Genomic DNA, 12,795 nt, shown 5'->3' with positions numbered 1-12,795 from the left:
CTGCGCCTGGGCCGCGGGCGCGGGGCGGCGGACCGCGGGGTGCTCGCCTGGCTCTGCTACGACGCCCTGGTGCACTTCGTGCTGGTAAGTGCCCCGTCGCCACAGGCCGCCCTCTTCCCTTGCCATCCCAGAGAATGTCCTCCAGAGGACTTGGGTGAGGGATCCGGCAGCTTCCTGCTGCGAGGTGGCCGTCCCAGCCCCCGGGACGCGTCATCTGAGGGGGCCCCCGAGAGGTACCTGGGGGCCGCGCTGTGCACATGGCCTCTGCCCAGGTGATGCACTCGGAGTTCTATACCCAAGTCCTTGAACAGCGTTATCCCCTTAGTGCTGCCGATTTCTCTACCAAACTTAAAGTGAAAAGTCCGAACATCGAACATCGTACGTGGAATGTTAATTTGACAGCGAGCTACTCAAAAGCGAGAACCTTGACTTCCTTTTCTTTGTAGCGTGCGCAAATGTGTTGAGCTGAAAATAGTTGAGATCGCTTTTGAAAGGCTCCTACTCAGGAATCCAAGGCCTGTACCAAGACAGACAAAACGCGCTCTGTATCTTAATAATCACAATTTTTGGGGTGTCTGCTGTGTGCCAGTCACAGTACAGTGTTTTAAATTTCCGACCTTTACACTGTCTCATAAATTAGTTCTTTCTGTCCCCATTTTACAGAAGTGTGAAAACAGGTGGCCTTGAAAAGTTGATTCTCCAGCGTCTCAGCTGGCATGCCTCAGAGTTAGTTTAGTCTGGCTCCAAAGCTTGCTCTGTATCACCAAGCTTTGGGAAACAAGTCCCCAAAAATGCAACCCACTTTGTAAATAGACAGAGGGCTGCATTCAGCCTACGCCTGGCTTTAATTACACACTGATATTTTAGAAAAACATAACAACGTATCTTTCTGTAAGTTTGACCTTGCTTAAATCTTGACCTGTGACTTTTTTAATTTTTTAATTTTTTTTTTTTTGCTATAGGTGTGTGTGCTTGCCAGAGAGAGAGAGAGAGAGAAAGAGAAAAAGGGAAGTGAGAAATCAACCACAGGGGGATGGCCATACCACAATATCATCTCTTAGAATTTTGGGTATGCACACCCAGACACCCAGTGTGATTTTCAAGCCACTGGGTCTGGGACTCAAACTGTGCTGTTGGCCATGTAGGATCCAGCTGCCTTAACCTCCACACCACCTGTTGGTTCTTATTATAACATATTTTAGGCTTATGAAAGTATTTTAGTATTTTCATGAAAGTACTAAAATGTATGCCCATATATCCACAACCTAGTTTAAGATTTAAGTCTTTCGAGGGCAAATTGTAACAGGTGATATGACACACATCACTGTTTCCTTGAAGAGTAGTCTGGTGTGTGAAGTTACTACTCTGCTTCCTTCCGCATACCCCCTTCTGAAGGCAATGTCTTGCTATGGTTTGAACGTACCCCCAAAAATCCATGTGAGCCATTATGAGGGTAATAAGGGAGTAGAAATTTAATCTAATTATGGCATTAAGAGGTGAGATCTTTGGGAGGTTATTGTGATTAGATAAGGTCATGAGGGTGGAACCCCCCAGTTGAATTTTGGTGGCTTTTAAAAATTGGCACAGAAAGTTCTTGCCATATGATGCCCGTGCCACCTTGTGACTCTGCAGAGTCCCCACCAGCAAGAAGACCCTCACTAGATGTGACCCCCTAGATGTTGGCCTTCTGAAATTGTGAGCTAAATAAGCCTCTGTTCTTTATAAGTTATCTGTGGTACTTAGTTATTACCCCACAGAGAATAGACTAGAACAATCCCCCCACACTGCCCCATCTTATGCCATTTACCTGGGCCAGCAGGGAAGTGTTTCACTGTTTGAATACACCATACTTTAGTTCTTTAAGTCTATGATCACGTGTTTTCACATCTTAGAACAATCCATGACATCTTATTACCACTGTGGCCATTTGATTGATATTTTAATGTCTCTGAAATTGGGATGGTGATGAAATATGATCATTTCACACCAGCCTATATTAGTGGATACTTTTCTTCTTAGGTTTTTGCCATCGGGCACATGTGTTTGATGGCAAGAGACAAGGAGGCACAGTGAGAGGGAAAGTGAGAAATAATCCCCCAGGGTAGATGGCCATGCCACAATCCCCTCTCCTCCATTCTTCTCCTGGGATATTGGACATGCATGCTCATGTACTCTGTGAATCTCAAGCTGCCAGTTCTGGGACTCAGATCACAGGTGGCCATGTGGGAGTCCAGCACCTTAACCACGAGGCTACCTACTGGCCCCATGGATACATGTTTATTAGGCTATTATGCACAGTGCTTCCATCAGTATCTTTGTACACTTACCACAGAGTCAATGGGGAGGACACTTGATTAAAGCAGTAGAGGCCTGCAAGAAAAATGCATGTCCATGTTGTTTGGTTGAGAGTTTATTGAAGAAATACTCAAACTGTGGGGTGAGCTAAGACTGGAATGTAGAGCCTCCTGGAGAACCAAATCCACAACTCACTGGTTTCCTAGTGAGTTCCAACCTGGGTTGCCCTTCCTTGCCCCCTTCCCCCTTAGCCTTTACCTCTCAAATAGGAGGAGCTGTGTGGGCTTGCTGGCTGCTGTCAAATTCAGAGTTTTCCAGTTGAACAGTTTCAAGCCAAGCACTCCCAGAGGCACTTTCCCTCCCAGTGTCCAACCAGAGTGTGGTCACCTTGGGCTCCAGCACTGGTCTTGAGTTTAGCCCCGTCTGGCTAGAATGGAGGGCAGGCTGGCTTCTCGCTATGCACCCGATAGGAACTATAGCAACCTACCTAATGAAACAAATGGTTCAGCTCGGCTTTCCTTAAAGGGTGCTGTGGGTATGACGAGCATTGGTACTTCATGAATTTTTCCCTCTTCCTCAATCCGAGTATAACATAGTAGACATGGCCAGATGCATGAGGCAGGGTGTGGATGCCTATGTTTGGGAACGTCCTTAAGTCCAAATTGACTGCAGCACAGGGTGTAGGTAGGAAGAATGAGGAGGATCGATCAAAGCAGATCTTAGGGGTCCGGCAATGGCAACGCAGCTGTAATGCAGTCATTGCGAGACTGACCCACAGGGGAAAGTACCAGGTTTACGTCAGAAACCGCCCTGAAAGTGCTGGGCACGGGTGTGCGCATGATCTGCTGAGGCTGAGGGTGGATCAAGACCCTGTTGGAGGGTACTATCTGTCTGTCTCTCTCACTTATGAAAGAAAGAAACTTAGAAAAAAAAAGCAGATCTTTACAGAGTTAATTTGGTGGTGATAAGTCTGAGATTTTACACGTTAGCGTGGTTGATTCCCCAAGGCCCAAGCCCCATAGAGCAGCATGGTGAGGACTAGATGGTACCTGTCCATGCAGTGGGGTGCGTCATAGAAGAAGAACCTCCAAATCAGGCCCCCATCCTCTCTGGGCTGCCAGAGCCTTGCCCTATTCTCTCTCCAGAAAGGCCTTATCATTTACTCAGGAATGTAAACACATCTCTGGGGAAGACAAGGAGAGGCTTTTAATCCTCACTGTTGGAATATCTCAGAAGGGACTCGTGTCTAAGCTCTACTACCCTGCAGTAGCTCATTAAGTAAATATTCTTTTTTAAAAACTGATATTGTTGTACGTATTTATGGGGTATAGTGCGATTTTTTTCAGTACATAAATACAGGGTATTAATTTAGCAAATTATATTTAGATAAATTTTTATTTTATTTTTTAGTGAGAGATTTTTGCTGTAGGGCACACGAGCTTGCTGGAGAGACAGAGAGACAAAAAGCAAGAAATCAGCCCCCTGGGGGGAAACGGTGGGTGATGGCCATGCTGCAGTCCCTTCTCCAGTCTCCTCTCGGGGATCATGGGCACACACACACGCACACACACGCAGCTGGCGTGCGTTTCAAGCTGCTGGGTCCGGGACTGGAACCGTGGTGGACTATGTGGGAGTCCAGCCACATAACCATTGTGCCATCTGCTTGTTCCAACATTCTTTTTTTTTAATTTTTAAATTTTTTTGGATTTTTGCCATAGGGCATGTGTGCTTGCTAGAGATAGAAAGAGAGACAGTGAGAGAGGAAAAGTGAGAAATCACTCTTTGGGAGGATGAGCGTGCTACAGTCCCTTCTTTTGTTGTCTCAGAATTTTGGGCAGATGCGCGCATGTGCCTGGCTGGTTTTTCAAGCTACTGGGACTGGAACTCGAACCTCGGATTCGTCAGCCACGTGGGGTCCAGCACCTTAACCTCTTTGCCAACTACTGGCCCTAGATAAACATTCCTAAATGGCGTAAAGGCCATTGCTCAGAGACCCCAGGCTGACAGGAATGTGCAAGTTGGATAAGAAAGGGTAAGAGTTCAGGGACGAGAGGATCGCTAGAAATAAGTACTGTAGTTTAGGAGTGAGATAGGAAAGAACTGAGCCAAGGTGTTGGAACTTAAAATGGAAGAAAAGTGAAGCGTGAGACTTTAGAGGAGAATTTGATATGTCCCAGGAACCACCTGTAGATTTGGGGTAGAGACGTATTGGGGTTTAGGGTCTGGATCTGAGTAGCGTGATCATGTTAACTAAAGCAAGAAAGTCAAGTTTTAGAATAACGAATCTGGGGTACTGGTGTGCAGTCGACAGGAGATGGCCAAGGGCAATTGAAGAGGTGATACGGGGCCAGCTCCCTAGCACAGCAGTGACATGTAGCCCAAGATCCCATGGTTCAAATCCCCAGCCTGATCAGTCTGAAACACATCAGGTGTGCAAGTGTCCAAGGCCTGAATGGACTGGAGGAAGGGAATGACTGCAGGACTAGACACTGTGGAGGGTGCTCCTCTCTCTCTTCCTCTTTCTCTCTCTCTGTCTCATGTGCAAACATGTACTTTGTTGTGAATAAAAAAATATATATATATAATATATATAAGCAAAAATATATTATAATTACATGTATTATATATTATTATATATTTTTGCTTATATATATTTTAATATATAATATATAAATGTATATATACCCATATGGCCAACTGCTCTTTCCAAATCCTGGCCCTGATGACTCAATAAACACACCACACTGGGCATGAGTGTGCATGCCCCAAATCTCCACAGGATGGAAAATGGAGAATGGATTGTGGTGTGAGCATGCCCCATTGGGGAGGTGCTTTCTCCTTTTCCCTCTCCCTCTCTTTGTCTGTCTACACACACTCTCTGGCAGTTAAAAGGAAAAGTTAAAAAGAAAGTGTGAAATGAGCTGGAGAGACAGAGTAAGGGCAGAAGAGAAAGTGGGAACTTATTGAGTTGGGGGAGAAGGCAGGAAGCCCAAACAACGAGTGCTTTTGTTGAGCCAGAGTGCAGGGAGGTCAAAGAGCCCAGGAATGAGGGCCAGCAGGCGGCATGGAGGTTAAGGCACTGGAGTTCCCATTGGTTCTGAACCTATGGTTCATGGACCACAACTCAGTGGCAAGGAGGTAGGGTGCCCTGCATTTGGCAGAGTTCCCCAACTGTAGCTCTGTCTTCCTCTGTCGTTTTAGTGACCCTCCTCGCCATACTCTATAGCTGGATTAACTTTTCATTTTTATCTCATCCCTAGGTACTAAAACGATAATGTACGTGTCCAATTAAGATGAGCTTTGGGGACTAGCCCATGGTGTGGTGGCTCAGGTACTGGTTTCCCAACTAAGCCGACTGCTTAGTTCAAATCCTGGATCCAGCAGTTGGAAAAACACGCCAGGTGTGTATGCCCAAAATCCCGAGGGGAGGAAGAGGTGAAGGAGAAGGGATTGCTGTGTGGCCATGCCCAATGCAGTGTGTTTTCTCATGTCCCCCCTTTCTCTCTGTATCTCTCCCTAGTGAGCATTTGCACCCTCTGGCAAAAACAAACAAACAAAAACTAGCCTTGGATGATTTTCTTTCAAATCCTTACTCTGAGAAATAACAACTGTGCCAACAGAGAAGGAAATATTCTTAAAAGAGAAGAAGTGCTAACTAAGTCAAATACTCAGCTGCCGTGTTGTGGAAATGATAGAATCTGTGTGACTGATGTTTGTGGTTCTGAAAGAGCCAGCATGGTCTTCTGTTAACGTTAGGTGACAACCATCTGCTGGGGCAGGCGCCATCACATGGAAGTCATCGCTCGTTAAGTGGATGACAGCTGGGCAGCTCACATCTGTGAAGTCACTAGAGCCTTGTCATTAAGGGGCCGTAGGAGGCTGTACTTCAGCAGCTGCTCCCTCTGAAAATGGGGATGTGTGCTGTTACCACGACATGGAAATATCTAGACTGATTAAGCTGAGAGTTTGAGTCAGATTTGAAAATGCTTATAAAGCAGGATGTCTGTACTAATTCTATTCATACCACATTTTATTCTACCATGCTTTTTTAAAGTTTATTTATTTCTTCCGTGAATGAGGGAGATGGACAGTTACCCCAGTAGGTGCCCGATACCTTCAGCCAACCCCAGATCATGGGCACATGTGTGCCTGGCATCTGCAGGGAGGTCTCCAGACTTGAACCAGGAACCTTCCCGTGTGGTACAGCTTCACAGAGTGTCATATTTTACCACTACACCACCATCTGGCCCCATAATTTCCCATTATAATAATGAATGTTGCTCTGATTTCTCTGGATCTTTCTTCAAACACACTTAAAAAAAAACCTCACCAAAAAAAAAAACAAAAAAAAAAACCTCACACATACATTTAAATACAAATCCAGTCTCCATTTGTGTTCTTTTTTTATTTATAGAAAGGCTTTTTCTTCTCGTTAATTTTTAAGGATTGAAATGTGCAATGCGAGGATTCTCTATAAATCAGTCATTTATAGATAAGAGTAGTTACTACAAGTTAAACATTTGTTTTATCTGAGCTTTGACATACAGTTGTCTTGACTTCTGTAACATACATTGTTAGAACAACATAGTAAGAGAAAAATTAGACTGGCCTTTGTTACTTAATTTTTTTAAAGAATTTTTTTAAATAATTATTATTTAATTTTATTTATTCATTCATTTATTTTAATTTGACCAGACACACACACACACACACACAGAAAGTGAAAAAGCAAGCCACCAGGTCCAGAACTCAAACTGTATTCAGCCATGTGGGAGTGTCCAGCACCTTAACCACCACGCCACCTGCTGGTCTCCACTTTGTTACTTATTTGCATTTGCCTTGATACATTTTTGTTTTTAAGCTGATTTTTTAGCAGCTCAATTAAATGTAGTTTAGTCATGTTTTAGAGCATCCAATGCGAACTTTCCTGTATTTTAAAACTAAATTTCCTGATATACAAAACTTTAAACCAGAAAGGTATTTCACGTTTATTTCTTTTTTTCATGAAAGAGAGAGACACCCCCAATAGGATCTTCATACCATCGTTCGCTCCCAGCCTCAGCCAACCAGGATCATAGGCACTCATACGCATACCTTAACTGCCATGCCACCTGCTGGCCCCTGTTTTGTTGTGTGTGTGTGGTTTTTTTTGCTTTTTTTTTTTAATCTTTCAGGGTCTGGCTTTGTAGTACAGTGGTAATACACTGCTTTAGAGAAGCCAGATCCCACATGGTAACCACAGTTTGAATCCCCAGCCTAGTCAGCCTAAAACATGCCAGACAGGGGCTGGCAGGCGGCGTGGTGGTTAAGGGATCTGGACTCCCATATGGCCAGCTGCAGTTCGAGTCCCAGACCTGGCAGCTTGCTTTCTCACTTTCCCTCTCTTTAGCTCTTGTGCTTGCTATGTCTCTCTATAGTCAAATTAAAATAAATAAAGTTAAATAAAATAATTCTTTAAATATAAATAAATAAAATTATTTTAAAAACATGCCAGACACAAGAGCATCCAAGGTCCAGCAGGCTGGAGGACTGAAGGAAGGGAATCATGGCGTGACCAGACCCTTTATCATGTGTATGTGTGTGTGTGTGTGTGTCTATGTGGGTATATCTACATATGTGTGTACATGTATCATATATACACGTACATAGACATGCCTACATATATAGTGTATATGTACATATGTAATTTTATTTACTATATTTATATAAATATATAATTCTATACTATTTATTAGGCATATATAGACACAATTTTTGCATAGAAAAATATGTCGTAACTTTTCCAATGACCCAATATATTATTTTATTTATTTATTTTTTAAGACATATCCCAATCCACCTGCCTCTCTCTCCTAAGTGTTAGATTTACAGGCAAGGCTCACCACACCCTGTCTTTTGGTTGGACCAAGAATCAATCCCGGGCCTCCCATGTAGTCCCAACCTGCAGAGCACAGCATTTTAGTAGCCCACATCACTGCTACTGTGCTCACATTTTTTTTCCCCCCAGAGGGTGCATGGGCTCGCCAGAAAGAGACAGAAAGAAAAGGTGATAAAGTACCCCTTATGGGGAATGGTCACGATACAATCCCAGCTACTCCATCGCTCCCTCCTTTCAAGATTTTGAGTATGGGGACCAGCAGTTAGCGTAATGCCTGTGTCGCTGGACTCCCACGTAGTCGACCGAGGTTCGAGTCCCGGACCCAGTGGCTTAAACTCATGCCGGGCGCATGTGCATGCGTGCCCAAGATCCCGAGAGGAGAATGGAGGAGAAGGGATTGCGGCGTGGCCATCCCCCCTGAGGGGTGATTTCCTGCTTTCTGTCTCTCTGTCTCTCTTTGTCTGTCTGGCGAGCGCATGCGCCCTATAGCAAAAACCTCTCCAAAAAAAAGAAAAGATTTTGAGTATGCATGCGTGTGCACCTGGTATGTTTTCGAACTTCCTGTTCTGGGACTCAAACCACACAGTCAGTCATATGAGATCTGGCCGCCTTAACTGCCAGGCCATGGCTGGCCCTGTGTTCACTTTTACATATATATATTTTAGAATTCATTTTCTATATATATATATTTCATTATATATATAATGTGTGTGTGTGTGTGTGTGTGTGTGTGTGTATTGTTTTGTTTTTGCCAGAGGGCACCTGTGCACATGGGAGTAGAGGGAATCATCCCCTCCCCCAAGGAATGGTCACTCTGCAATCCCTTCTTTCCTATTTTCTCCTCCTTTCAGGATTTTGGGCACACATGCCCCTGACGTGGTTTTTTTTTTTTTTTTTTTTTTTTTTTTTTTTGGGGGTTTTTTTTTTAGGGGGGGGGGCCTCGCTGCAATCCCTTCTCCTCCATTCTCCTCTCGGGATCTTGGGCACGCACACATATGCGTCTGGGGTGAGTTTAAGCCGCTGGGACTCGAACCGTGGTCGACCACGTGGGAGTCCAGCGACACAGCCATTACGCTAACTGCTGGTCCCGCCCCTGATGTGTTTTTTAAGCTGCTGGCTTGAGGACTTAAGCCATGCAGTCAGTCATGTAGAATCCAGCTCCCTTAACCAGGCCTTATACTGTTTTTTAAAAGTTAAAATAGTAAAGGTGTGCTGAATAAATAAAAGTCTGCCGGAGCAGCAGCATGTCACTGGTGTGCAGGGACCACAGGCGTGGGCCAGGAGAGGCGAAAAGGCTGTTGGCAGGGTGAGCCAAAGTCCAGCTGTGGCTTCACCACAGACTAATTGGGAACCTGGAGAGGATTGCTCAGCCCGTGTCTGCAGAGCCAGGAGCACACCAGCCTGGCACTTCAATGCCTAGTTGTTTACCAAAAGGGCACAGGTAACTTAAAAGGGAATAATGGAGGGTTTTTCCTTTCCTTTTTAGTTGTGACTATTGGCTGTCCTAACTGTTCATCGTTTTTGTGCAAGGGTCTCTTTAGCCTTCAACATGCCAAATGCACATGTGGAAGTTCCCACTGGCTCCTTCAGGGAGTGCTTCAACAATTAGAGGAGCATCGACACCACTTGCCAGGTTGCGCGCGTGTGTGTGTGTGTGTGTGTGTGTGTGCGCGTGCGTGTGCGTGTGTAAGTCCTACACAGTGTTATCAGCTGATTAGGTTCATGTACCCACAGCAATCAAGATAGAATAGTTCTAGCACCACAGGAATCCCTAGTGTTTTCCTTTTATAACAATTCACACTTCTAGCCCCTAACCCTTGGCAACCACTACTGTATCCTTCATTTCTATATTTAAAAGAAAAAATTTTTAATAACTTTATTTATAAACTGTATTTATTTATTTATTTATTTATTTTGATTGGACAGAGAGAGAGAGAGAAAGTGAGAAATCAAGCTGCCAGGTCTGGGACTAATCACCACCTACCTGCTGGCGCCAGAAGTGAGAAAGCAAGCCACCAGGTCCGGGACTCAAACTGTGGTTGGCCATGTGGGAGTCTAGCACCCTTAACCACTGCACCATCTGCTGGTCCCTCTATTTATCATTTAAAAAAAAAAATGTTGTCTTACATTGTATTAATGGACTCATAGAGTATGTACTCTTTTGGGATTGGCTTTTTTTTTTTTTTTTTTTAAGTGTTTGCTGTAGTTCTACTTTTTAGTTTGTTTTAGTTTATGCCAGAAAGAGAACGAGAAATCACCTCACAGGAGGGATGGCCATGCCACAATTCCTTTTCTTCTGTTCTCAGTATTTTGGGCAGGCACATACAGGTACCTGGCATGATTTTCAAACCGCAGTCAGCCATGTGGGATCCAGACATAAACTTCACACCACATGCTGGCCTGGGATTGGCGTTTTTCATTCAGCATAATTCCCCAGAGATCCAGCAATCCAAGCTGTTGAACATATGAGTAGTTGGTTCCTTCTGATTGCTGAGTAGTCCAAAGTACGAAATACCGCAGTTTGTTTAAGCATTTACCTGGTGAAGGACACCCAGTTTTTAGCCAGTATAAATAAAGCTTCTATGAACATTTATGTACTGTTTTTGTTTGAATATAAGTTTTTTTATTTTTCTGAATAAATACCCAAGCGTGCAATTGCTGGGTCATTGCATATTTAGTTTTAGAAGAATCTGCCAAATTCTAGTTTCCCAGAGTGGCTTTTCCACTGACCACTTTTATCCTACCAGGAATGTATGAGTGACCTAGCTGCTCCACAACCTCACAAGCATTCAATGTTGCCATTATTTTTTATTTTAGCTTTCCTGACAGTTGTGTAGTAATAACTATGCTTTTAACTTATATTTCGCTGATGGCTAATGATGGTAAGCATGTTTTCATGTATTTATTTGCCATCTGTATATCTACTTTAGTTAACTGTCTCTTCATTCTTTTGCATATTTTTTAATTGGATTATTTGTTTGTTTTTTAATTGCCAAAGGATATGCTCACCAGAAAGGGGTGGGGGAGAAAGCACCTCTCTATGAGGTATGGTCATGTCGCAATCTCTTCCCCTCCATTTCTCCATCCTTTCAGAATTTTGCGCACATATGCACACACACCCTGTGTGATTTATAAGCCACCAAGGCAAGGATTCAAACCACACTCAGCCATGTAGCCATGTAGGATCCTGCTCTCTTAACCACTAGGCTATGGCACTGGCTCCATTTGGATTTTTTTTTTAACTCTCTTGTCTTTTATCTTCCTCCCTACTTTTTCTCCTTTATTTTTTATCTTATTCTTTTAAAAAAGAAAAAAAAATTAAAGGTTTTGCTATAGGGCATGTGTACTCATCAGAGAGAGAGACAGGGACAGTGAGAGGGAAAGTGAGAAGTCAATCCCCCCCCGGGGGGGGGGGGGGATGGCCCCGTTGCAGTTTCTTCTCCTCAGTTCTTTTCATGGGATCTTGGGCACACACGCACATGCACCCAGCTTGAATTCAAGCCACCAGGTCTAGCACTCCAACCATGGTTGGCTATGTGGGAGTCCAGTGATGTAACCACTATGCCATCTGCATTTTAATAGTGATTTCTGATTTACATCTTTGTGAGGTACAGTATAAGTTTTTTGAATCATACATATAATGTGTAATAAATTAAGCATATAGACATACTCATCTTACTCAACATTAAACATTACATGTCTTAGGACTAGCAGTTGGCGTAATGGCTATGTTGCTGGACTTCCATGTAGCCAACCGTGGTTCGAGTCCCGGACCCGGTGGCTTAAACTCACACTGGGCACATGTGCATGCGTGCTCAAGATCCTGAGAGGAGAATGGAGGAGAAGGGATTGTGTCATGGTCATTCTCCTGGGTGAGGGGTAGTGATTTCTCGCTTTCTGTTTCTCTGTCTCTCTCTGTCTTTCTGGCAAGCCCATGCGCCCTATAGCAACAACCGCTCCAAAAAAAAAAGTAAAAAGAAAAAAAATTTTCATGTCTTATGTGTGTGTGTGTGTGTGTGTGTGTGTGTGTTTCTTGAGAGGTTTTTACTATAGGGTGCATGCGCTTGCCAGAAAGACAGAGACACAGAGAGATAGAAAGTGAGAAATCACTCCCAAGGGGGGATGGCCACGCCGCAATCCCTTCTCCTCCATTCTCCTCTTGGGATCTTGGGCACGCACGCACACACACGTGTGCGGTGTGAGTTTAAGCCACCGGGCCCAGGACTCGAACTGCTGTCGACCACATGGGAGTCCAGTGATATTTCGCCATTACGCTGTCCAGTGACATAGCCATTACACTAACTGCTGGTCCCACATGTCTTATGTTTTAAATGTACATTTATTAGCATGTTCTATGTATCAGCCATTTGAAATAGAGATAAAAGACAAAGGCTTTACTCTAAGGGCACTGGCAGTGTCAGAGAAGAGACAAGTAAGCCGATTTCTTTGTAGGAGTGGCACCTCCTTCTCCCATTGAGGGAATCAGCAGAATGAATATTGCTTCCTGGAGGAGGCAGCATCTAATCAGCATTCAAAGGCAGGAATGTATTCCTTGCACTTTATGTATCTTTTTTTTTTTTTTTTAGAAGTTTATGCTAGAGAAAACAAGGGTCCACATGGCT

At 44.0% G+C, this 12,795-nt stretch overlaps 1 protein-coding gene across 1 annotated transcript in view; it reads left to right on the top strand.

The window, feature by feature from the left end:
* Positions 1 to 12,795, top strand: part of EBPL (EBP like) — a gene marked incomplete at its 5' end in the record, with an annotated part of 29,935 nt that continues 17,140 nt past the window's right edge. The window contains one exon of the mRNA XM_014588211.1: positions 1 to 84. Coding sequence (XP_014443697.1) covers positions 1 to 84 — 84 coding nt within the window. The remainder of the gene's footprint in view (positions 85 to 12,795) is intronic.

The sequence above is a fragment of the Tupaia chinensis genome, unplaced genomic scaffold (genome assembly GCF_000334495.1).
Source record: "Tupaia chinensis unplaced genomic scaffold, TupChi_1.0 Scaffold000037_20, whole genome shotgun sequence".
Taxonomy (NCBI): Eukaryota; Metazoa; Chordata; class Mammalia; order Scandentia; family Tupaiidae; genus Tupaia; species Tupaia belangeri.
Note: the sequence above shows the minus strand (reverse complement) of the source record. Positions and strands in the feature narration are given on the sequence as shown.